The following is a 13274-nucleotide window of genomic DNA, read 5'->3' as shown; positions in this document are numbered from 1 at the left end:
CTCTTTCTGTTGTCCTTGACCCCCCCTGCTACGATTTTAAGTCCTTACTGCTCAGTGGACCTGTCCTCTACGACAGCTGTTTATTGACCCAAGCGCACACCAATTGAGGCATTCAAGCCAGTGTCAAACATGCTGAGCAGTCATAGTTTCTCATGACAATAACTAGTGTTACACGCTTAGTATTTCTGGGTTTTGGCTTCAGAAGTCTTATAATGAATACTGAAATGCAAGGCTCTATAAACTGCTGGTGGATTGAAAAATGTAGCAAGGAGCTGTAAATGCTGTCCAGTTTAGAGGAGAGCATGGATAAATCCAAATCAAAATAATAAGAACCAAGAAAGAAATTCCAGTCCAGTTTTGTCCAAGTATGTTGGTGTTTTCACCATCCTTCTGCAGCTGAGGTAGTGGTAACTTCCAGCAGGAGGGTAGTCAGAGCGCTAATTTTGTAAGTTGTTGAGACTAAATTAAAAAAAAAAAAAGGAACAAACCCCCTGCACATTCATGCCTTAGCTGTATATAACGAACACTAATGTAACCTTCTTTCATATTGCTACACACCAGACTTCACATTCAACCTGCATGCTAAGTGTAACTTTGTGATTCCACTGACTGTCAGTAGGCTCCTGAGTTTTTGGGAAAAGGAGATGAGCTGAAATGATTAATGTGACAAAGACACACTAAACATTACTGTTGGAAGGGAGGCTTTAAGCCTTGAACATGTAAACTGCAGCAACACAAAACCTCCAAAGAGCTGTTGCCCTTCCCTCCCAGTCACAACCGCATCCTTGGTCAGAACAGCTGAGTTTTGGTTGAGCAAGAACTGCAGAAAGAAACCTGCAGCACCAGAGCCTCCCTCACCACCAACCCCTGCTTACATGAGCCTTTCCTGGCAGAGCTCAGGACGTTGTGCTCCTCCCATCCTGTCCTGCCAGCATCCACTTGCAGCACGATGGCTCCTGTGTCGTGCTGCGGCAGAGGCTGTGCAGAGCGCTCCAGTTACACCGATCTAATCTGTGGTGAAATTACTTTTCCTTCAAAATCGTATTTTCTTGGTTTCAGTCCTTGACTGAAGCTCTTGCAGTTGCATGCGCGCAGCTGCAGTAGCTTGTGTCAGCAACAGGCACAACAGGCCGGAGGAGGAGAACAGTGGTAACAGCCCTCACATTGATGTGCTGAGAAATGTGCTGACATTTTCCCCACAAGCTGCACGTCTACTTACGGTTCTCCTCAAGCTCCAGGAAGATCCCTGGCATTAGTTTCCATCAAATGTGCATGCGAAAACATGCAACCCAGGGGTGAGACATAATGGCATCAGAGGACTGATCACTACAGGAGAACCTTTATGGAAGCAAAAAGTATAAATAGGAAAAAAAAAAAAAGACCAGGCAAGAGCCAGTTTAATGCTATTAAACAGAAAGCTATAGAAACAGCTTCTGATTCCAAGGATGCTTAAACTGATGACAGCTGGAAACTAGAAAGTATACCGGGGAAAGCTCACTCTGTGCATGCCATGTTTTATGTGGTGCTGTATGCACGCGGTGCTGGCAGCTCTCCCAGTATAGGATGCTTTGGTATCTCTGATCTGACCCATTTTTATGTTGACACAGCTGAAAAGGGTAGATCAGGTCTTAGTGTAACATCGCCCCTAACAACCAGCACAGTAATGTGTGATGGCTAAAGGACGAACTAAAACCTCTACCCATTTTTATTCTAGCTGTTATTCGCATTCCCATGGTATCTAAATACACTGATCTTAGCACTGGAAGTGTAATGTGTTAGCATGGTAAGAAACATTCCTCGCTACAATGAGCTAATAGCTTAATGTAATATAAATTACAGTAAATGATGTAAGAAACACAAGGCAGAAAAGGAAGAGGAGAGAAAACTGAACTGGTAACAACATACACTACCAAACTCTGCATAATGAGGTGGTTTACATTTCTGCCGGCTTTGGAAATTTTTCTTCATGTCATTGTTCTGCTCTTTATGTGATTATGTGGTTGTACTTGACTGCAGGGTTGTGAGTAAATACCACTAATTGCTTTTCTTATTGGAGAGTAGTGGACTGAAGCCATGATTTCTGTTTATCAGCTCCAGGTAATAAAAAATGCATTAAAATAACTATTTCAGGCAGTATTAGCACTTTTAATCTCTCACTCTCTTTTATACAAAAGAAGCAGGTCTGACAAGCAACGTAACAGTGAAATCCTTCTCCTGAGTCAGATGTTCAGTTTCAAACTTACATAACTGGGATGTATTTCCATATTTCCTCACACCTATCATATGCACAAAGCACAGACAGAAAGAATGACTGCTCCAGTGCTGCTCACAGTAGCTTAGTGTGGAAGCCTCAATGTCACAACTTAAATGTGAGAAATATTTTAACATCTCCACTCTGGAATAATTAAATAATGCATTAAATTAGCAAAGCAGGGTCTGCTACCAAGTGACATTGGAGTCCATATGCTGCACAGAAGCAAGCCAAAACTTTTCTGTTTGTTGGAACACAGCAAATAAGAATTTGGTCAAACAGTAAGTCATTTCCTCATTTTCAGAAAAGTAATTTTAAATACATGAGGGGAAAGAAAATTTAATTATTGCAGCAAATCTAATTATTGCAGCAGTTCAATGCCATTTTCTGACTATAACTCTGGCATGTTTTGTGATTTCTCAGGCTGTTTTTTTTTTTTTGCAAAGGTATGGTGTAAATGTCTGCTAAAATCGCAGAGCTCCAACACATAAAACTAATTTAGCAGAAACTTAATCTAGCAAGTAAGCATTTATGTCCATAGCAGAAATATTGGTAGTGTACTTAGAAATAAGTGACATGAAAAGAAAGTTTAATATTCATGGATGGCATGTTCCTCATGGACTATTTGAGCCTACAACAGATGTATGTACAGCTTCAGCCCTGTGAACGCTATGATCTCAAAGCTGTGAGGAATTTTTGTTAAAAATGAAAAATAGGTACAAGAAATACTGAAAGTAAAACATAAGAACCAAAGAGAAAACAAGAAGGTGAGAAACACAGCAAGCTAAGTTAAATCAAATGTAAGTGTTTGTAGATGAGATGATTAGATGAGCTACCTGAGAGATGCAGATTCAAATAATGTCAGGCAGAACAGGAAACTGAATCTCCTCCCACTTCTTGGAGGAGTGCCTTTACCACTGGATTTCAGGGTAACTGAAAATGTTTAAACAGCAAGCCATTTGCTTTCTTTTATAGTGTACAAGTACCATTTCAGGTCGAACAACACATTTTGTTTGATACAAGTGTGGAGCTTCCCCCCCCACACACACCAAAACAAGAAGAATAATGTTTATTTTGGCTTCTGACTTACTTCCCTTCCTCTTATTTGGCTGCTCAACTGAAAAAGCAATTACTTGCACAATCCTGTATCCATCATCCATTGACCTACTTTCAGTAGGGTTCTATTACACATCCACCTGGGTTTGGCAGCCACAGCAGCAGAAACTCATTCAGCTAAGAAAGCCCTGTAAGCCACTTATAAAATTGAAAGTCTTCTTTCTGTGCCTCCATCCATGAGGAAGCCTTCTGCTGGACAAACTGGCAAGATACAGATTGGACAGGTGGTCTGCAAGATGGGTAGAAAACTGGCTAACAGGCTGCACTCAGAGGGTGGTGATCAATATTTTTTACTCAGGCTGGCAGCCTGTCACAAGTGGGGTCCTCCAGGGACTGACATTGGGCCCCATGCTGTTCATCTTCACAAATGATCTGGATGATGGGATTGAAAGCCCCTTGACCAAGTTTGCTGATGACACTAAAGTGAATGGTGAGGTGGACACACGAGAAGGCAGAGCTGTCATATGGAGAGAGCTGGATGGGCTGGAGGAGCGGGCTAGGAAGAACAATATAAAGTTTAACAAAGACAAGTGCAAAGTCCTGTTAACAAAGACAAGTGCAAAGTCCTGCACGTGGGATGACATAAACAAAGAGCACAGTACAGGCTGGGACCTGTGTGGCTGGGGAGCAGCCTTGCTGAAAGGGACCTCGGGGTCCTGGTGGACAAGATCCTGAACGTGAAACAGCAGCATGGTGCTGTGGCAACGAAGGCAGATCAGACCCTGGGCTGCATCTGCAGGGGCATCAATAGCAGGGATAGAGATGTGATCATCCCACTCTATTCAGCACTTGTCAGACCGCACCTGGAGTATTGTGTCCAGTTATGGACCCCACCTTTCAAGAAAAACATGGTCAGACTGGAGAGGGTCCAAAGAAGGGCCATGAAGATTATCAAAGGGCAGGGCAACCTGCCCTATGAAGGAAGACTGAAAGATGTAGGTCTTCTCTCCCGGGAGGAGAGAAGGCTCTTGGAGGCCGTGGGCATCATCACAGTATTCCAGTACTTAAAAAGTGGCTACAAAGAGGATGGAGGCTTTCTTTTCACAAGGAGGCCCATGGAGAAGACGAAGGGCAATATGATTTTTTCATTTTTACAGTGAGAACAACCGATCAGTGGAACCTGGGGATGTGGTAAGAGTCCGGATCACAAGAGGTTTTCAAGATGCGACTGGACTGGGTGCTACATAATCTCATCTAGGCTCTCTTCCACGAAAGGTTCGACGAGATCATCTTTCCAGCTTCCTGCCCGCCAGGGTTGTTTGATGATGCTATGCAGACAGACGTGGGCTCCAAGAGCAACACTTCCCTGCAGAAGGAACCCTGAGGAGACCCACCTACTGTTTGCACGGCCAGCAATTGCCATTGCAGTGCAGTGCAGCCCCATGACACACATCAACACCATTAGCGCCAGTCACAGCACCCTGGGGCACACGGCCAGCCACTTAGGCAGCTCTCCAGCCTCGCAGGGAGCACATTTGGTGCGGTGCTGTTTCTCACCCGATGAACACCAGACCCCAAGCCCCCCCCCGAACAGGCAGACAAGCTGCCCCGGAGGCTCAGGGCGCACAGCGAACGCCTGTGCATGAGGAGACACAGCGGCCTCACGGCTCTGTGACCTTGGCAGCTCACGGCTGGGAGCTGGGACACACTGGCCCTGCCGCCGGCCCGTCCACTCCTGGCGGGCCCGCAGCGCCGGGGTCTGCGCCTCCCGCCGCCTGCCTTGGCCGGCAGCACTGGCAAGCAGACAAAGGCGGCGCGGGATGCAGCCGGAGGCCGAGGCCGCCACGCCGGGGGCGCTGGGCCAGGCACCCACAGGCCCTCGGCGCGGCCTCCCGCAGGCGCGCGCCCCCGCCGGCTGTTGCGCCGGCCGCGTCGCGCGCGCTCCCGCCACCTTCCCCTTCCCGAGTCCTCAGACATCAAAGACCCGGAGGGGGGAAGAAGGGAAGGGGGGCGGTGCCGAATCAGCCTCGCGGCGCAGTGACGGGCACGCTCGCCGGCCAGTCGCCGCGCAGGCGGCGCTCGATGGGCATGCCTGCTGGCCTATCGCCTCGGCGTCTTCGCCCCCTCCTCGACTCGGAGCCAGTCGTGGCGTCGGTGGGCGGTGGAGAGGCGTGACCCGCTCCCGGCGCAGGGAGGGGTGTGCGCGGGCAAACGGAGCGCAGAGCATCTTTCGTGTTCGCCGCCGCCGCCAGGCTCCATCCCCGCACCCGCTCGCCTCCCCCAGCCGGTAGCCGGGCCGTTCCTTCCCTCCCCTCTCGCGGCCATGTCGTCGCCGTCGTCTGGAGAGCGGTACGAAGAGGAGGAGGAGGAGGAGGACGGCGCTTACGAGAGCCAGGCCAAGCGGCTGAAGCCCAGCGCCGCTGCCGAGGAAGGCGAGATCGAGTACAGCGGCGCGGAGGAGAGCGAGAGCCGACGGGACCATCCCCCCCCGCCGCGTGGAGGGGGCTTCTCGGGCGGGGTGAGGGACGCGGCGGCCGCCGGGGTGGGGGCGCCTCCCGTCAGGGTGCCGGCGGGGGGCAGGGGGCCTGCGAGCCGCTCGCCCCGCCCCCTCCCGCGGGGCTGGATCGAGACCCTCCCCCTCCTCTGTTTACCCGGCGCGGGAGGTGGGAGTCCCGGCCCCGCGGCCTTCCCGACGCTGCAGCCCGCTGACCCTCTCCCCCGAGCATGGAGGCGCTTCCGGTGGGGGGTGCGATCTCCCCCAGTCTCCGGGGTCGGGAAAGGCGGGGAGGGAGCCAGGCCGGTCCTGTCCTCCCCCTGCTCCCCGCCGCGGGCTGCGCCGCTGGTTGTTTCTCACCGTGGTCGCCGGGGGAAAGGGACTGAGCTTGCAGCTGGCTGCATATACGTGATTTGGATTTTGCAGTTCTGAGGTTGTCTCTGTTCCGTGGGCAGCTTGTTGCCTTTTGAGATGTTGCCATTTGCAAGTTTTGTGCTTGCCCTGTTGTTGAGTGTAGCTATAGAAACGTAGAGCGGGGGAAGAAAGCAAGGCAGAGGGTTTCTTTCATCCTTCTGTTCTGCCTTTGTGTCTGGCAGTGTACGGTGATAAGGCTGATCATAAATGATTGCGTCCTTTTAAAATTCACTTGTATTTCGGCTTTCTTCCTCACAAACAATGCATGCTCATTCACAAAATGTTTTAGTACTTACCTTTTATTCTTCATTAATTTGTATCTAAGTATCAGGATAGTCCTTGACCCATAAATTTGGGCCAACAATCCTTTGGTGTCTGCTGTTTGATTTCTTAGCCAACTAATTGTCCAGCTGATTGTAACCATTTTTCTTCTTGATGGCTCTTTCTATTTTTTACTTGAAAAAGCAAGATCAAGAAAACATTGATTTAATAGCAGACCTTGAAATTTAGAATACCTCTGTTTCATGATTTGTTAAAATAAGCTTGCTTAGCACTGGTATAAGTTAATGAGAGCGCATTTGCTGTTACAGTCTCTCCACCAGTTAAACCTCTTGATGGAGAGGATACCAGCTAAATTAGTACAAGCATCCCCCAATAAACTGCAACAAAGATAGATCTCTGGAGAGGACTATTTTAATTCTATGGTTTCTTGTGACAGAGCATCGTCTCTGTCACAGTCAATGCTTTGTCTTAAAGGCCAGTTCTGAATGAAATCTGTATGCTTTTTTAAGTTATCTTGAAATTTTCTCATGTAGGAGAGCTGGACATCATGGAGTGTTTCAAGTAGCAACAGGATACTGCTCTTCTCTTTCCTCCTTTCTGCAGTATTTTATGAAATCAGCTAGTTCTTTTTTCTTTTTTTCCTTCACTCTGGGTTCTGGCTCTGACTGTCTTCATGTTGACCTCAGTATCTCAGTTTATCACAGTTAATGTGCAGGACACACTGCTCTGCCCCTTTAGGTAAGGAGAATATGAAGTATATTTGTAACTTTACATTTTGGATTTCAAGAATGGCACGTACTGAGTCTCCTGAGCCAAGAAACAAACAAATGTATAGCAAGTCAAAAACATGGGGATTTTTAGGCAGCTCGTTGTGTCAGGTTCAGTGTGCCTCAAAGAGCTGTATGATCACTGACTCCAATGATTTATTGGCAAAGCTGTATTCACAGGTCCGCTATTGGAGAGGCAGAAGTTGTCTTGATAATAGAGATCAAATTAGTTTCTTAAGAATAAGTCGTAACATCAAGTGGACGTGTAAAAAAGGAACGACTCAGTGCTTTTGTTAGTAATTTTATGTGGGGCTTTTAATAGCAAAATGCCAGCATCTATTCATTAGAGTTAGGTAATGTACATTTTTTTTTTCTTTAAGAGATTACAAAACTGTGCAGGAAAGTTATTTATTCTGTGACGTATATTAGAACATTTCCCTGAAGAGAAACAAGTTAGCTTATGAAAATTGTATGTGGTTCGGGGCAATGACGCGTAAGAAGAAAGTGGGCTGAGAGGAGGGAAGAAATTGAAGTGTCCTGGGTTGCTTAGAAAAGAGCAGGAAAAGAATAAGTGAGGATGAAGTAGGAGGAATTACAGGGAATTAGAAAGAAAAATGGGGAAATGGATGACCAGGGTAAGAAGAGTGGTAGGAGTCTGGTAGCCTCACTGTTTTGGTTTTTTTTCTTAACATGCATTCTAGAACATCTGTGAACTGTACACTCCTATGGATTATATAGTCTCTTTGTGTAAAAGCTCTTTTGTGGTAGGACCCTGTTAGCGGGTTGGTGGAGTTTCCCTGCTGGGCTATATATCTGTTGGTGTGGCATTTTCCCATTTCTCTGGAATTGTTTCATTTCATGCCTCTAAGTGTGGTGGGGTTTTTTTGTTTTACTTTTTGTTTGTTTGTGTTTTGTTTTTTTCTGAATGAGTGCCTGGGAGTCTGTATGTCAGATCCAGATGGGGAAACCCAAAATTTATTTTGCTCTCTTTTTTTCCTCTGTTTCCGACTCATGTGGACACTTCTCATAGCCCAGAGGTGAACACTCCTCCTCATGGCTCATCTGAAGGCTGAGGAGTATGGAGAGCCAGGAACAGACCAGAATGTTGACCAGGGGAGGAGATGGAAGTTGTCTTGCAGAAGTTCAGGGGGCATGTATGATTTTGAAGCAAGACTTTTACAGAAGCAGTGTTGAGTGGTGGTGAAGCCTTGGCAGAGAAATCAGAATTGTAGTGTAGCAGAAAGTCAGGACAGTGGGAGAATGTGGGTTAAGAGCTTTGTTTGAGCATGTTTGGCGGGCCTTTTCAGCTGCATCCCCTCTCCATGACTTAAATTTCAGTTTCATTAATTAATGTTGCATTTATACAACCTGTATTTTCTGTAGCATCTACCTGCCTCACTGTCTCTGCCATACATATTCTTAAACATTTCTATGAAGTAAGGAAGATCGATTATCCCCGTTCTTACAGTTAGGGAAGTGAGATGTGGTATCTAAATACACAAACATAACTACAAGCTGCCACAAGGTAAGATAGGGATGTGAATTTGTAGCTTCTCAGCTACTCTGCTGTAACTTCCTATGTGCAGTGTTCTTGCTTTGTGGTAAATGGAAATTGGCTCACTGCGCAACTCGGTTGCTTCATGTCTATACAGACAGTTGCAGTTACAGTAGTTAGATGGCAGTGAGTTCAGATCTTCACCTGCTTTGCACTGACTTGTTCATATATCCATTTCTTCAATGAAGTGCACCTTAGAAATGGGTTATGGTATCGGTGTAAATCATCCTCTCTCCTTTACTCTCCATCAGAAAAAGTAACTGTTACCTTCAGGCCAGTTCTTCCAGAATCTCAGATTGAATCTCCTGATAATGCTGTGTGTTATGTGGGGTTTTGTTTTGGCATGGTATTTTTTTGCTTGTTTATTTTTTAAAAGGATATTCAGATTTTGCTGAGCTGAGAGGAAAATAGAATAGACTATTTCAGTTGCAATGATCATCTAGGCCAACTGCCTGACCACTTCACGGCAGATTCAGAATTAGCAGAAAGTGCCATGGTGCAGGTATTCTGTTCTGTAGTGGTTGTATTAATTGAAAAGACACAGTGGTAGACAGTGCCAGGAAGAGGTATGTTCAAAAAGAGAAACGATAGCCCAAATTCCACATCCAAACCGAAACTAACTTGCCACGTAGCTTTCTAGAATATGGGGTGTGATTAACCTTAACCCCCTTCTGCCTAGCCGTCCCTAGCTCCCCAAACTAGCCAACCAATAACAAAAAAACCCCAGGATATAGAAAACTGGCGTGTTCTTGTACTGCTGTGTAACATTAACTTTGTCTTGTTTGCATGGTTGCATGGTTCTTCTGAGACACTGTCTTCACAGTGTACTGTTGTCACTGCAAAGCTACAGGCATTCCAGGTGGCACGGAGAGGTGTCTCCTGTACCTCTGTGGGGAAGAGACAGGACTGCTCAAGTTGGGCAGGTATGATCAGCAAGGATGATGTATGTCAGGGATGTCAGTTTTAGGTTAAGGCCATCACCCTGTAGTACAACTAACAGTTGAAGAGTGTGCAGGAAATGTGATGTATCTGCTTATGAAAGCCTTTCCTCATCAGACCATCCCCACTGGGCAGAGCTGAGATAATTGGGGAATGTGTTGTGTACCTTCACTTTGCCTTTATAGTGTGGTAATTTTAGCTGCCCTTGACAATCATGCAGAGCAGCTGGATGCAGATCGTTAGGCATTAATGAAGTTTTGGGCACTCACATACCTAATAAGCAACCTTTTGGTGCTTCCTCCCCCACCCAGTTCTGTCATATTTATGAAAGCAATTTCAGAGCATTTAAGACAGATGCGGCGAGAGGAAAATTTGAGACTGAATAAGATAATGGTGAGAAATAAAAGTGTATTTAGGTACCTAGGGGGGAGAATATGAAGGAAGAGTGCCATTCTTTTGCAGTAAGGAGCACAATGGAGGAAGTAAGCAGAGAAACGGTAAAGGAGCAGATGGTCCAAAAAAGGCAGTGCAAACTAATAGAACCAAGGTGAATATACTGACTGGAAAGTGTCTGGAGAAAGGATAAAGGACACATTTGTGTGCAAATGGTGACAAATTCTCTAATCTGGAATTGGTGAGCAAGAGAGACATCATCCTAGAGCCCATGATGACTTTTGTTCCTTTTGGAATGGCAAATCCTAATTTGTTAGAAAGAAATCAGTAATATATTTAAAGTGTTGTCTAGGACTATGTAGGTCACCGAAGAATGGAAGTTAAAATGCTGCAGCAGTTCTTTGAGGCTGCTTCTGTTGCTGTCTTATGTATGTGAAGTAGCTTGTTTGCGTTTCATCTGCTTGGTTATGTCAGCACTTCCCTTCATGTTTCAGCTCTCTACAGAAGCTCGTTTTCAATGTTAAACTTTTTAATGTTCCTAGCTTCTTTCTTGAGGGAAATCTTTCTGTCCTTGTTACTGGTCTTGAGCACTTAAAAAGGAAGTCTGTTTCCATTATCTATTTAATAATTGCATTTTCTGTCCAGCTGATGATTCTTCAAGAAGTTGTTTTTGAGCTTTCAAAAACTCTTAAGTCATATATATTAATGGGTACAGCAGTAATGTCAGCTAGTCTGTTCTTCTGGTTTTGGAGGAGTGCAAGTGTCATGTTGGAGTTTTGCATGTGGTTTTTGTGCCATAGTGGGAGTTGGAGTTACTGAATGCTGGTGCATTCACAGAATCACAGAATGTTAGGGATTGGAAGGGACCTCAAAAGATCATCTAGCCCAATCCCCCTGCCAGAGCAGGAACACCTAGGTGAGGTTACACAGGAAGGCGTCCAGGCGGGTTTTGAATGTCTCTAGAGAAGGAGACTCCACAACCTCCCTGGGCAGCCTGTTCCAGTGTTCCGTCACCCTGACTGAGAAGAAGTTTCTTCTCAAATTTAAGTGGAACCTCCTGTGTTCCAGCTTGAACCCATTTCCCCTTGTCCTATCATTGGTTGTCACTGAGAAGAGCCTGGCTCCATCCTCGTGACACCCACCCTTTATATATTTATAAACATTAATGAGGTCACCCCTCAGTCTCCTCTTCTCCAAGCTAAAGAGACCCAGCTCCCTCAGCCTTTCCTCATAAGGGAGATGCTCCACTCCCTTCATCATCTTTGTGGCCCTGGGCTGGACTCTCTCCAGCAGTTCCCTGTCCTTCTTGAAATGAGGGGCCCAGAACTGGACACAATATTCCAGATGAGGTCTTACCAGGGCAGAGTAGAGGGGAAGGAGAACCTCTCTCGACCTACTAACCACCCCCCTTCTAAGACACCCCAGGATGCCATTGGCCTTCTTGGCCACAAGGGCACAGTGCTGGCTCATGGTCATCCCGCTGTCCACCAGGACCCCCAGGTCCCTTTCCCCTACACTGCTCTCTAATAGGTCATTCCCCAATCTATACTGGAACCTAGGGTTGTTCCTACCCAGATGTAAGACTCTACATTTTCCCTTATTATATTTCATTAAATTTTTCCCTGCCCAACTCTCCAGCCTGTCCAGATCTTGCTGTATGGCAGCACAGCCTTCTGGCGTGTCAGCCACTCCTCCCAGCTTGGTGTCATCAGCAAACTTGCTGATAGTACACTCAATTCCCTCATCCAAGTCGTTGATGAATATATTGAATAATACTGGTCCCAGTACTGACCCTTGAGGGACTCCACTAGATACAGGCCTCCAACCAGACTCCGCCCCATTGACCACAGCTCTCTGGCTTCTTTCCTTCAGCCAGTTTGCAGTCCACCTCACTACCCCATCGTCCAGTCCACAGTTCTTCAGTTTAGCCGTGAGGATGCTGTGGGAGACGGTGTCAAATGCTTTGCTGAAGTCAAGGTAGACCACATCCACTGCTCTGCCTTAATCAGTCCACCTGGTTATGTCTTCATAAAAGGCTATGAGGTTGGTGAAGCATGACTCCCCCTTGGTGAAGCCATGTTGACTGCCCCTGATGACCCTCTTATCCTTGAAATGCCTTGAGATGGCACCAAGGATAAGGTGTTCCATCACCTTTCCAGGGATGGAGGTGAGGCTGACTGGTCTATAGTTGCCCGGGTCCTCCTTCTTGCCCTTTTTGAAGACTGGAGTGACATTTGCTTTCTTCCAGTCCTCAGGCACCTCTCCTGTTTCCCAAGACTTGGCAAAGATGATGGGGAGCGGTCCAGCAATGACTTCAGCCAGCTCCCTCAGCACCCGCGGGTGCATCCCATCTGGTCCCATGGATTTATGGATGTCCAGATTGCTTAACTGGTCCCTAACCCAGTCCTCATCAACCAAGGCAAACTCCTCCATTGCCCTACCTTCTTCTGGAGCCTCAGGGGTACGGGGCTCCTCAGGACAGCCTCCGGCAGAGTAGACAGAGACAAAGAAGGCATTCAGTAACTCTGCCTTCTCTGTATCTTCTGTCACCAGGGCACCCACCCCATTCATCAGTGGGCCTACATTGCCTCTGGTGTTAGTTTTATCTGCCATGTATTTGAAGCAGCTCTTTCTGTTGTCCTTGACCCCTCTTGCCAGATTTAACTCTAAGGAGGCCTTAGCTTTCCTAGTTGCCTCCCTACATCCTTTAACAACAGCCTTATATTCTTCCCAAGTGGCCAGCCCCTCCTTCCGTGATTTGTAAACCCTCCTCTTCCACTTGAGTTTGCCCAGCAGTTCCCTGTTTAATCAATCAGGTCTCCTGGCTCCCTTCCTTGACTTCCTGTGTGTCGGGATGCACTGATCTTGAGCCTGGTGGAAGCAGTCCCTGAAAGTTAACCAACTATCTTGGGCCCCTTTACCTTCAAGCAGCCTTGCCCACGGGATTTCCCCCAGCAATTGTTTGAACAGGCCAAAGTTGGCCCTGCTGAAGTCCAGGATTGCAATTCTGCTCGGTATTCTGCTCCTGCCACACGAGATCCTGAACTCCACCATCTCATGGTCACTGCAGCCAAGGCAGCCCTCAACGTTTACTGCTTCAACCAGACCCTCCTTGTTAGTGAG

At 46.9% G+C, this 13274-nt stretch overlaps 1 protein-coding gene across 1 annotated transcript in view; it reads left to right on the top strand.

The window, feature by feature from the left end:
• Nucleotides 1-5437: 5437 nt before the first annotated feature.
• HNRNPLL (heterogeneous nuclear ribonucleoprotein L like) overlaps nt 5438-13274 on the top strand; it is a 34240-nt gene continuing 26403 nt past the window's right edge. The window contains exon 1 of the mRNA XM_065632296.1: nt 5438-5825. Coding sequence (XP_065488368.1) covers nt 5631-5825 — 195 coding nt within the window. The 5' untranslated portion in view covers nt 5438-5630. The remainder of the gene's footprint in view (nt 5826-13274) is intronic.

Source organism: Caloenas nicobarica, chromosome 3, assembly GCF_036013445.1.
Source record: "Caloenas nicobarica isolate bCalNic1 chromosome 3, bCalNic1.hap1, whole genome shotgun sequence".
In the NCBI taxonomy this organism is placed as follows: domain Eukaryota; kingdom Metazoa; phylum Chordata; class Aves; order Columbiformes; family Columbidae; genus Caloenas; species Caloenas nicobarica.
The sequence above is the reverse complement of the archived record's forward strand: the minus strand, read 5'-3'. Positions and strand labels throughout refer to the sequence as shown.